Consider the following 13,381-nt stretch of genomic DNA (forward strand, 5'->3'; position numbering starts at 1 on the left):
AGACTGAACTTGCAGGAAATATAGGGGAAAGTTTGTTTGAATGTTAGGGCATTTAAATGAAAAGCATCCTTTGCCAAAAATCTGAGCCTTTTTAAAACACATTTTAAAGATAAATGGATATTTAATTGAAAGCAAGTTATTAACAGCCAACTGAAAATGCTTAATTTTTGTGACATTTTCCAGATTTGGGTGTGCTGAGCTGGGGTTTTGCTTTGTGATGTAGAACGGTTGGCTGGACTGAAGCCAGTCTCTGAAAGCATCGTTTTTATTTCCTTGATGCGAATCTGCTAGTCTGTTCCTTAAAATGGTGCTTAATTACCTATGAATTTTTTAAAAACCTTTCCATGGAAGTGTAAGGGTGAATTTTTGTAAAATGGCATTTGCCACTGGAAATACAAAGTCCTTACTATACATGTTTACCTTTGTAGCTGTCTTCTACGGTCTGGACACGCTGACTGTCGTGGGCATCGCCTTTGCAGCATTTGTAATCGGAGCTCTGCTGACGGGAGCGCTCTGGTTTATCTACTCGCACACAGGTGAGTAGGAGGGCTCTTGCAGAGCTTGGTGCAGGTTATGCCGTAGGACATGTGCTGTGGTCTGAGCTCCTGCAGGCTGGGAAGGAAGGAGGGAGAGGGGCCAGCAATGGCCATCCTGGACTTTTCTTCTTCATCTCTGTTCTTACTGGGGTGTTTTCCAGCAACTCCTCCCATGAGCCTGTTGGTGTATATCAGCAGATTGGTACCCGCCCTTCCCTGAAGGGAGGTGTTACGCTTATGAACATGATTTAAAATTTGCTAAAATTATTTTAAACATGAATCTTGAAAACTCACCTGGGATATGAGTAAAACTGAGTATTCCTGGCTTGTGCGTTATCATTAGTAGCATCTCTGTATCTCAAATTTAGTTAACAGTTCAGTTAATGGATACCTTTTGGTGCCCATTTTCCTTTTTTATAAAAAATTTTGCAGTTAATAAATTAGACTGATGTGACTAGGAGTGTGATCAGTACAAGGAGTGGGCCAAATGACTAAGAGAATGCTTTATTTGCATAGATATATTCTGAATATAACTAGACTTAAAAATGTTTCTTGGACCTTCATTACACAAAATTTTTGCCCCAATTATTTACTTCTCCATTCTTCAACTGTTAGATTAAATTGGTAGAAGTTGTGCGTAATCTCATTTAATTGTGTCCAGCCAAATAACCCGGAATGTGCCTGCACTGGTGCAGCCTTTATGCATGGATAGTTTTTCAGTATCTCCTCAGAATTTTTTTCCATACTAAACTAAGTTAGCAGCAATACAATACTGTATTGGAAGAAGAGGGGGTTTTGAGAGCTTTTTCTGTAAATCTGCAAGGTGGTACAGACAAAGTCTGGGCACTGATGGGGCTTTGATTTGCAGCATCTGAGTTTGACCGCTTGTGGATTACAGGGTGTCTCAGGATCCCTGCAGCATGCTGGACTCTCAGCTACTTCACTTTTGACCTTGCAAGACCCTACCAAGTTCTCTGGGAGGTGGGGAGAATGTGAGGTCAATTACTCCAGACCCATGCAGCTCTGGAGAACTGGAATTCTCCCCTAGCCCACTGCAGGGTTTTTTCAGCATCTAAAACCTCACGGAAGCTATTTAGGAGTGAGAATCCAGCCCTGTCAGGTCAGAGCTTCTGTAAATATTATGACCAAGAGCTTATGTTAATTTGGAAAAAAAAAAAACTCTGGGTTTTTTTCCAGTTGGCAGTACAACAACTTTGTATAAGCAGTTTAATACTTCTGAATGTATCAGCTGTGTATGAAGCTTGTTTGGAATTGAGGCAAATGTGGAAAATTTAAAGGTTGTGATAATATGTATAAATAGTATAATTCTGCTTCATATACTACTGAAACATTGTGGAATAAAAGGAAGTGCAATTGCAATGAGTAAATTAAGCTAAGGAGGTAACTTCCAAATAGGTAGCCTCTATTAACAAAAAATTAAAAGAATTGTTAAATTAATATTGTTGGTCCTGCATTTGTGGAAGTTCAATCTGTGTTCATATACAGAACCATCTATAGACACATGTTGTGCATCAGAAGTCAAGGAACACTGGGAAGCCAACATCATAAATCCTTCTGCAACAACAGGACTTGGACCAATCCCATTGAAAGGATTACATTAACAAAGTACATCAGTCATAGTGACCACATACAAGTAGTGGAGAGGGCGGCTGCTCTGGCTTTGTGTTTGAGAGATGAAGATTAGTGGAGAAAAAGGCCAGAAAAAAAGTGACAAATGAGAAGAAAAGAAAGAAAGGGGACATTTTAAGTCATCAGGTCAGAGAATCACAGAAATGACAAAAAATGTCTAGGTAGTTATTGGGTTCCGATTTTCAAAGGATTTTGAAAGTGAACCTACGTTGCTGTGCACATAACTCTTCTCTGCATAATATCTTGTATCTAAAAAGCACAACTTGCAGCAGAGCACAGTGAAAGCTCTGGCAGGGACCATCCCTTAGAGGACGACTGCTGTGGCAGACAAGATAATCCAGCTGCACTGGAAACATTTTAGAGCTGGCTGCAGACTTTTAATAAAATAAGGAGGGGAGAATTCATGCATTGCTGAATTGTGTTCTGAGATCTCATCTCTTGTTGCAAGTAGCACTGGGTTTCTAACACATGATTTAGACTGAAGGTTGGAAAATATTAGTTCAGTCTAAAACTGTGTTTTGGTGATACTCAGAGCATGGACGAAAGCTACTGCTGGTGGAGAATGGCAACCTGGGGTGCGCGAAATAAGGTTATTTTTGTTGCTGTAGTGCTATACGCAGTACAGCAAAAGGCCACCTTTTTGCTGGTAGTGAGGAGGTTTGATGATGCACTTTTCACAGAATCACAGAATGTTAGGGATTGGAAGGGACCTCAAAAGATCATCTAGTCCAATCCCCCTGCCAGAGCAGGAACACCTAGGTGAGGTTACACAGGAAGGCGTCCAGGCAGGTTTTGAATCTCTCCAGAGAAGGAGAATCCACAACCTCCCTGGGCAGCCTGATCCAGTGTTCCGTCACCCTGACTGAGAAGAAGTTTCTTCTCAAATTTAAGTGGAACCTCTTGTGTTCCAGCTTGAACCCATTACCCCTCGTCTTACTGTTGGTTGTCACCGAGAAGAGCCTGGCTCCATCCTCGTGACACCCACCCTTTATATATTTATAAACATTAATGAGGTCACCCCTCAGTCTCCTCTTCTCAAAGCTAGAGACCTAGCTCCCTCAGCCTTTCCTCATAAGGGAGATGCTCCACTCCCTTAATCATCTTTGTGGCCCTGCGCTGGACTCTCTCCAGCAGTTCCCTGTCCTTCTTGAACTGAGGGGCCCGGAACCGGACACAATATTCCAGATGAGGTCTCACCAGGGCAGAGTAGAGGGGAAGCAGAACCTCTCTGGACCTACTGACCACCCCCCTTCTAATCCACCCCAGGATGCCATTGGCCTTCTTGGCCGCAAGGGCACAGTGCTGGCTCATGGTCATCCTGCTGTCCACCAGGACCCCCAGGTCCCTTTCCCCTACACTGCTCTCTAATAGGTCGTTCCCCAACCTATACTGGAACCTGGGGTTGTTCCTGCCCAGATGTAAGACTCTACATTTTCCCTTGTTATATTTCATTAAATTTTTCCCCGCCCAACTCTCCAGCCTGTCCAGATCTCGCTGGATGGCAGCACAGCCTTCTGGCGTGTCAGCCACTCCTCCCAGCTTGGTGTCATCAGCAAACTTGCTGATGGTACACTCAATTCCCTCATCCATGTCATTGATGAATATATTGAATAATACTGGTCCCAGTACTGACCCTTGAGGGACTCCACTAGATACAGGCCTCCAACCAGACTCCGCCCCATTGACCATGACTCGCTGGCTTCTCTCCTTCAGCCAGTTTGCAGTCCACCTCACTACCCGATCGTCCAGTCCACACTTCTTCAGTTTAGCCGTGAGGATGCTGTGAGAGACTGTGTCAAATGCTTTAGTGAAGTCAAGGTAGACCACATCCACCGCTCTGCCGTCATCAGTCCACCTTGTTATGTCTTCATAAAAGGCTATGAGGTTGGTCAAGCATGACTTCCCCTTGGTGAAGCCATGTTGACTGCCCCTGATGACCCTCTTATCCTTGATATGTATTAAGATGGCACCAAGGATAAGGTGTTCCATCACTTTCCCAGGGATGGAGGTGAGGCTGACCGTTCTATAGTTGCCCGGGTCCTCCTTCTTGCCCTTTTTGAAGACCGGAGTGACATTTGCTTTCCTCCAGTCCTCAGGTACCTCTCCCATTTCCCAAGACTTGGCAAAGATGATGGAGAGTGGTCCAGCAACGACTTCAGCCAGCTCCCTCAGCACCCGCGGGTGCATCCCATCTGGACCCATGGATTTATGGATGTCCAGATTGCTTAACTGGTCCCTAACTCAGTCCTCATCAACTGAGGCAAACTCCTCCATTGCCCTGCCTTCCTCTGGGGCCTCAGGGGTACGGGGCTCCTCAGGACAGCCTCCGGCAGAGTAGACAGAGACAAAGAAGGCATTCAGTAATTCTGCCTTCTCTGTATCTTCTGTCACCAGGGCACCCACCCCATTCATCAGTGGGCCTACATTGCCTCTGGTGTTAGTTTTATCTGCCATGTATTTGAAGAAGCTCTTCCTGTTGTCCTTGACCCCTCTCGCCAGGTTTAACTCTACGGAGGCCTTAGCTTTCCTAGTTGCCTCCCTGCATCCTTTAACAACAGCCTTATATTCTTCCCAAGTGGCCAGCCCCTCCTTCTGTGATTTGTAAACTCTCGTCTTCCACTTGAGTTTGCCCAGCAGTTCCCTGTTTAACCACGCAGGTCTCCTGGCTCCCTTCCTTGACTTCCTGCTTGTCGGGATGCACTGATCTTGAGCTTGGTAGGAGCAGTCCCTGAATGTTAACCAACTATCTTGGGCCCCTTTACCTTCAAGCAGCCTTGCCCACGGGATTTCCTCCAGCAATTGTTTGAACAGGCCAAAGTTGGCCCTGCTGAAGTCCAGGGTTGCAATTCTGCTCAGTATTCTGCTCCTGCCACATGAGATTCTGAACTCCACCATCTCATGGTCACTGCAACCAAGGCAGCCCTCAACCTTTACTGCTTCGACCAGACCCTCCTTGTTAGCGAGGACGAGATCCAGCAGCGCACCTCTCCTAGTCGGCTCCTCCACCATTTGCATCAGAAAGTTGTCATCAATGCGCTGGAGGAACCTCCTGGACTGAGGCTGGCTGGCTGAGTAGTCCTTCCAGCAAACATCAGGGTAGTTAAAATCCCCCATAACAACCAGAGCCCGTGACTGTGAGGCCGCGCTCAGCTGCCCGTAGAAGGCCTCGTCAGCTTCCTCACCCTGATCTGGTGTCTTTACTGGCAAACTCATTCTAGCATGGAGAAAGCTTTATATGAATGAGCTCTTCTGTTCATCTTGAAAGGCCACTAACATTAAAACCTTAAACAACTGATAGCAGAAAAGAACTGCAAAATAAGTAGAATTTCATCTCCAAGTATTGAATGAGGAATTATTGAGTTTTGTTCACGTAGGGCTTTTGCTGATTTCAGTCATGAAAAAATTCTTACAAAGCATAAAAATTGTGCTTTAGAATACTCTAGATTCTCTGAAACAATTCAGCATGGAGCATAAGTGTCCTAAGATACACAGCTAGTAGAAGAGAGAGGGGAAGCTGGATGATAGCAACAGAGGACGAATTTTAGCTGACATTTCTGCAAAAGGACTCCATACTATTGATCCTTTCTCCAGTCAGTTAAAGGACAAGAGGTGGCTGAGAACTTCCCACAGCAGTGTTGGTCCTGCCTACAGAGGACTCAAGAACAAAGTAGCAGAGATTTGCCACAATTAACCAGATTTACCTGGTGAAGAAGAGAAAATTTTGCAGTGTGCATGGATGCAGAAACCTCTCAAAATTTAACCATATAAATATCTGCCAATTTAATACCTATCTTGATAGGGATAATTGGCTATGTTTATGAAGGGACATGCACAAGTCTGATTAGTTAATGAGACTGCTAAACCAAGTAAACTGAGAGAGAACTCAGTCGCTTCATTCTCTTAGAAAGCATGCTTTCCTTCTCCAGGCAGTGTTGCAAGTTAAGAGGATAAAATGTTCCAAAATCTGAGAAGTTAAAAGCGTCCTTCCTCCCCCACGTCTCCCTTTTTTTTATGGGATCTGATTTAAAATAAACCGACATAGCAACCAATTATATTTGGCAAATGGAGATAGAAAAGCAAACATTCAGACTTCCTGGACAGGGAGTACAGCTGGCAGCTTTCCTAAGTGTGAATAATAAAGTGCATGTTGTCGCATTCAGATGGGTAAAAGCTTGTTTACTGTCAATAGATGAGACATGTCCATTTTGCGCAGTTCTGATTCAGTAACATGAGATACATGAAGCTGTTTACACAAAAAAGACAGATGGGGAATGCCTTTTCAGTGATAGTTTACATTTCTTTACATCCTTTTTGCGAATATTCTTTAAAAAAACTTTGCTGCAGATTAGCTAGGTGTTGAGGAAATAAAATGCAGGAAAATCAGCTGGTCCAGATGTATTTGCTAGACTGTGTTCATAACGTCACCATGATTTGGGTTCTTTTTGTGTCCTTGAGGACACCGAGAACTTGTTATTGTTCAGCAAGTGATCGTGGTATATCAGAGCTGTTGATTGTGCTCCAGAAATGGGGTTGAGTTACAGCGGAGGGGAGGAGGCTCCCATCCCAAACCGGAGGGAAGGTGCCTCCGCAGATGCTTTCCAGAGGAGCCGGGAGGAGCAGAGCGACTGCTTTGCACAGGGGCTCTGGCACTGCACTTGTCACTTTGCCATGAAATAAAAACAACATGTGTTTAGCTTATAAATGAATTTATGGTTAAACGCATACAGATTGCATTGACATGCTGAGGCTGACGCAAAGCTGTGTGCAATCATGTGGTTTGTGAACTGGGTGACAGCGGAGCTGCGGGGAGGGGACTGGGGGCCGCGCTGGGGGAGCCCGGTGGCCGCCCTGGCTTCTCCTTGTGCTGCTGGGGCTTGGGCTCCTGGCTCACTGGTTTCTGATGTTTGTGTTCGCCTGTTTTGTTTTGGTGAAAGGGAGTTTGCTTACCACTGCCTTTGTAAATATATCCTGTAGTACAAAAGGAAGGAAGGCTTGTACACAAACAGCTGGAGGAGAAGGGAGCAAGTCAGGAGGGGAAGGCATCCAAACAACGCTTATGAGAGCTTCCACAGCATGATGACACAGATGCTGATTTTATGCATCTTATTCTTATGGCTTGCAAAGCTGTTTCAAATGCAAGTTAGAGCTGAAACTCGATTTATTTGCACATTACTGGGGGTAGATTCTGACCTGCTGCACAGGAGCAGGAATCTGCTGCTCATGGACAAGCTACGTAGTTATTTCTTACACTGGGAAAAACAGAAACAAAATCTGCTCACACGAGTAAGTAACTGGACGGAGTGCTGAATTCAAGAGTGAGATCCTCACCCTCTTTTTAAACATTTTATTGGCCTCTTGGGCACTGTGGTTTAGTGGTTTAGTTTGTTGTTTTTCTGCCCTGTCCCGTCCCTTTTTTCCTGCTCATTCCTAAACCCGTGGGGTGTAAGGCAGGAGCTGTGCGTTGCAGGGCCTTATGTGCACTCACAGCTGTGGCCGCAGTGCGAGCTAGCAGCAAACCTGCTGGTTTCCATTACAAAGAGCACTTGCAACCTCTGCCGTGAGAAATCCCCAGACCTTGCTTGTTTGTAGCAGCCCTCTGAGTACCGAGCAGCCTGCAGAAGGACACGTTCTGGCCCGAGACACAAAGCGTTAAAGGCAGCATCCCCGAGGAGCTGGATGCTCTGGCAGCTGGGCAGCAGCACGGGGGCACAGGATGTGCCAGAGCAGCTCCTGCGGGAGGAAGCTGCCTCATCCCGGCCCTGTAACCCTCCGGATGCCAGCAGTGCCTCCAGCCTTCAGCCCGTCACTGGAGCAATCACTGGGGAACGAGAGCTTTACCAAATCCTGAGCAGGGAATTAAAATTGGACTCTGCAGACCTGGCCCATGGTGTCAGGTTTTGGATATAACCTAGGGCAACATGAAGCAGGAGATCTGCGTCACTGTAAAGGAGATGTTCCAGCCTTCGATTTTTCCCAGTCGTTCCTGCCCACGATCTGGCAAAACATTTCTGCCTTCTCCTTTGCTGGGAAGGCAGCCGTGCCGGTGCTGGCGGCCACGGCTGCTCTGCAGCTCCAGCAGCAGCAGTCTGTCCCTGTCACTGCGCTGAGGTCACAGGTTCACATCCTGAGAGATGAGCTCAAGGGAGGGGGCAGCTACAGTGCAGGTTATATAAACTTAGTTTTGCAGAGACTGTTTTGTAATATTTCTGAGGTTGCAGATTTGAGCGCTGTAACTTGAAAAATGCCACAGTTACAGTTTCCTACACGGCCTCGTTATGATCTTTTGGGCGTTCACATAATGGCGGAATTTTTACTTCCATGCTAGTTGAGAGCTAGATTTTTTCCATAGGATCCCAGCCACAGATGCAGAAGGGGTGTGAGAAGAGCAGACAAAAATCTAGGTTTTGTCAGGAGCCATAAATCCGGCTTTAACTCCTAGTGCTTGATTTGGTAATCCAAATAACAAAGGGCTTTTAATTTATCATCAGTAAACAATTAACGAGAAACAGTGAGGCTTGTTCTCACTACAGTCTGTAAGTGCTACACATACTGTGGTAGCTATAGGGGAACTTCCTGCATGTTATATTTGGATTAAATCAAGTCAAGTTTGCAGGGTAGCCTGTTCTTTTTCTACACAAAGAAAACTGGCCATGTCTCAGGATGTGTGGTATCCAGCTGATTGAGGAACGTTGTCTTCAGCTCTATTTTTAGTAAATATACTGCTCTATGAAGTGGCATTGAAACTAAGCCCTGCATTTCATTGGCCTTTTTCCATGAAATGGCAAAGCTATAAAGTGGTCTGAGTCATGTAACAGGACCCATTTGAGTGACAACTGGAAACAGAAGATGGACAGTGTCTATCTGGACGGTTTCCATCAGCTCCTTTTAAAATGCTTAAGAAAACAAGAGTATTATTTTTCCCATGTGCATAGCAATGCTAAGGTGCCAAAGTCTAGTGACATTTTCAACAGTACTCTGTTTGAGGTCTGTCACCCAGCATATTCACTGCATGGAAATACAAACCACCAGAAGAGGCAGATCGGGACGGAATGGGTTAGTATTTTCTATGTCAACTAACATTTTCAATTTCCCTTCTCCCAACCCCACTTTTTCTGTCCCCTCTCCCCCAGGGGAAACAGCGGGAAGGCAGCAGGTCCCCACGTCCCCGCCAGCCTCCGAGAACAGCAGCGCAGCGCACAGCATCGGCAGCACCCAGAGCACCCCCTGCTCCAGCAGCAGTGCCACCTAACCGCAGGGCAACGCCGTGGGGAGCAGCGCAGGACGGCACAGCTTCAAAGGACTGGGTGTGGACATCAGCTTTTTAAAGTTAAAAGGATTGGTTCGGTTGCTTTTGGGAAAAAAAAAAAAAAGACTGATTTTTCTTTTGGGGAAGCCACTGTGTGTGAGTGTGTATATGTGCACACGATGCATGGGTAAACACAGCCTGATGGATCTTCTATAGCGTGTTATGCTACATGTGACAAAGCTACTAATTTTACAGTACTGCAACCTATTTTAGGGGTCTGTGCGCCCTCAATGTGAAATCTATGCCAGTTTGGAAAAATGCTGCTTTGTCTATATGACTTTTTTTTCTTTCCCGAAACCTTCTCATTGGCACAAGGTATTCATTAAGGGAATTCAACAAGATAAGCAGAACAAAGATGATCCTAGGTCAAAGGATTTCTATTTGTCTAAGCAAGAAAGCCTCAAGGTCAGATTTCTTTGGTTAATAAGATTTTATGACTTCAGCTATGTTTAACCCTTTTGAGTAACCTTTGTTTTGTTAAGCTTACAGCTACAGCATCTCATTTGCTTTCTGGTTGTATTTGCAGCTTCAGGTTTGTTCCAGGTATTTTTGTTTTAATATGCATTGATTTGCTAATTGGAGAAGAGCACACTCTAACATTCCCTTTCTTGTTCTCTGGGCCAAAGCTCTTTAATAAGAGATGTTTTTTTAAATCTACTATACCAAATACAGGCACACACAAACGTTAAGACAAATAATGTTCTTGTGCACTAACATAGGTGTGTGTGTACCTTTAATGGCAATGTCTTTATGCAGATAGATGTATACATAAGTATACAGAGCCTAACTTACCACTTTAACAATTGGAAAATTAGCTCAGTGTTCCTTCCATACATAGAATATATAATGCATATATATATATATATATAAAGAAAAAACAACTCTCTTTAGTTTTTAATAGGTAGATAGAGGATTTTAAAAAGGTGATTTGGTTCTAATCCTTTATCTAGCCCAAATTCCCTTTGAAATAAGAGATGGTTTTGAGGGCACAAAGAATGCACAGCAGAGCCTGTTGCATGTGCAGAATACTGCCCATCAAAATGAAACTATTCTCTTAAGGCAGTTGTGCAGTGGTTTGTGTCATACTGTTGTATGAATATCGCAATTGGATAGTCCCAAAGTAGTGTCAGAATATCGAAATGTCAGAAAGGTACTAAATGTCACGGTATTTTTTAGTGCCATTGCCATATCTTGACCTTCAAATTGATGCCAAACGAAAAGAAAAAAGACACTTTTAATATGTAATGGTTTGACTGTTATGTTGCCACTTTGTAATTGTAATGTGTTCTACTGATCCTTCTCCTTTGAGGAAAAATGAGCATTGTTTTCCTCTAAAAATGAGATGAGTAACTTTCACTAATTTTAGTGAAGGTTATGTGTTTTCTGCAAGAGGAGAGGGGAATTCATTACAGTAGAGTGATAGTCTGCTCTGAAGTCTGAGCTGCAGATTTCCTTTGCTGATTCTACACTTGTGCCTTGCTGATGCCAGGATGGTCTAAGTGCAAGATGTGCAATAGATGAAGTGCCCAGGATCAGGTGGAATATTACTCACTTTAAATCAAATCTGTTACTAATCCTGCAAACATTTATGCATATGAGTAACTACACACCTCGCCCTTGCTAGTAGAAGCAGATGCTCAACTCTACACATAATGACTATTCTCAGAGTCCATGGAGATAGTCAGTGAATGGAGTTACACACACGAAAAGTGCTCGGTGTTACCAGGCCAATGAGTAGTCCTGGTGACACGGACAGGACTGTCACGGAAGCGTAGTTATCCCATGTGTAAGGGTGTGCAGGATTGGCTCTGTTACGAGGTGTCGGGAGGATGAATGTGCTACCTGTGTGGTTGACGAGAAAGCGCTTTGCCTAACCTTCAGCAGAATGTATCGTATAAGCATATTCTATGTGTAAAGTCTTTAAAGATGTCTTCAAAGAAGACTAGAGTCTTTAAGTTCAATCATAGCTATATTTTACTACATTAAATTTCTGTATAAAGATATATTTAAATGTTTTAGATAAATGTAAGTTACTCTATACAAAATGTTTAATTTCAATTACTGTGAAATTTACATATTTTGTAAAAGCTTTTCCCTGTTTTAACCCTTTCCTTCCTCAGATATTTTATTAAGTAGTTTCTCATAGGAAGTATTAGATTTGGTTGTTGGGATGGACAGGTTGAAAACTTTTATGTAAAATAGATAATTGTATATTTTTGAGAGATACATGCTGCATTATCAATGTTTTTTATCAAAAAGTTACTCTAATTTTAAAATAATTTACAGATTTATATTTACTGTTGGATACACCAAAAATATATAAAGATCAAAGATTCGATTTGTTGACTTGTATTTGAAATAAGGTTCAAATTAACTGAACCTGGTGTACTCAGCTATTTAATTCAGAAATGTTAATCAATCTGAATTAATTGTCTATCGGAGGTTACCAAAAACTGCATGTAATTACTTAGCAGATGGAACAGCCATTTCTGCTTCGAGAGAGAGAGAACCGCACCCGGGCATTCCCAGTTACAAACATGTAGTACTTGGCAGCAGCCATTCATCTGACCCGCAGGTCAGATGCTGGCACACCGGTCAGCTCTGCTGTTACCGTGGCCATTCGTGTCTGCTCCGAGTTTCTGTGTGTGGTGTGGTGCGCTCCTGAATGCGTAACCGCAAAGCCACCGGTGCCCTCCCCTGCCAGCCCTGGTCTCGCCGTGCTGGGCTGGCCACGGGGTGTGGAGGCCGGTGGGACGCTCCTGTGCCGGCAGAGCCTTCAAAGGGACGGGCTGGGTGGTAAGCTCCAGAGTAGTGGAATCGACCGTGAAGGAACTTCTTACATGACAACGAGAGGATTGGGCTTAAAAGGGACACCTTCTGTCTGTAAAAGCTATTAGTAACGTACTTAAACTCCAAAGTAGACTGCTTGTTGTGTCACGCGTCGTCTAATCACTAACTCCAACCTTTTACAGCATTTGGTTTTGGACATTACGATGTTTATGTTTGAAGAAGTCAGATCTTTGTGTGTTAGGCTGGTTTTGTAGCATTTTCCACATGGAAATGGATCTTGCAAAATGTCTGTAGATGCTGATGATTGTAACCTTCCCCCTGCCCTTTTCTAACCATTTCTGTCCTGTATGTACCGTTCTTTCTGTTATGTATATCTACCTCATGCTTCACAAGAAGACTGTACTGTTGGTTGTGCTGACAGCCCTTCGTGTGAGGTGACTGTTCTGCCCTCTTATTGTTTGTCATTTGTGGGGTTGTTCATACCATTATCAGATCTTCGCTGCCATGTTCCTACCAGTTCCAAATGCAATATTCTCACCTTTGAATAAATAAGTACATTTCTTTGAAATCCAAATGCCAGATTCTTTTTTAAATCAAAGAATGGGAGAAATTTACTTGTTAATACCTGTGGCCAGTCTGAACACCCCATTTGTATTTCATATTACATTCAGTATTTTGGAGACTTGTGGAAATGCATAGTTGTACAGTTTTGATAACCACAGTGTCATGTCATCTTAGTCTCTTGTGCATAATAAAGTATATATCAATTTATTAATAACTGATGCTGTGATTCATTTATTTGAAGTTATGGAGAGCCAACAGCAGTAGGTCAAGTTCTGTCTCACTGCTGTGTGCTTGTGTCTCATAAGCTTCGGAGGGAATTGCGTGTGTTAAGGCAGGGTTTGGCTTTGTGTGACCACCTCCACTTTCTCCTTTCTGTGTTCTTTTATCCGTTGACTTTGGTTGGCTTCTCAGTATCGTGGCCTCTTGCAGAAACCAACAGATATATTTAGTTAAATGCTGCTATTCTTCACTCAAATTTCAAGTCCAAAGCTCTGATCCTGCAGATATTCAGTTGTTGCATGTCAAGGCACAGCCT

At 43.8% G+C, this 13,381-nt stretch overlaps 1 protein-coding gene across 1 annotated transcript in view; it reads left to right on the forward strand.

Moving 5' to 3' along the window:
* The window catches only part of TGFBR3 (transforming growth factor beta receptor 3), a 119,276-nt gene extending 106,216 nt beyond the window's left edge, over positions 1-13,060 (forward strand). Inside the window, exons 16-17 of the mRNA XM_065656064.1 lie at positions 429-536; positions 9,317-13,060. Of these exons, the coding sequence (XP_065512136.1) occupies positions 429-536; positions 9,317-9,435 (227 nt within the window). The 3' untranslated portion in view covers positions 9,436-13,060. The remainder of the gene's footprint in view (positions 1-428; positions 537-9,316) is intronic.
* Positions 13,061-13,381: the final 321 nt, after the last annotated feature.

Source organism: Caloenas nicobarica, chromosome Z (genome assembly GCF_036013445.1).
Source record: "Caloenas nicobarica isolate bCalNic1 chromosome Z, bCalNic1.hap1, whole genome shotgun sequence".
NCBI lineage: Eukaryota > Metazoa > Chordata > Aves > Columbiformes > Columbidae > Caloenas > Caloenas nicobarica.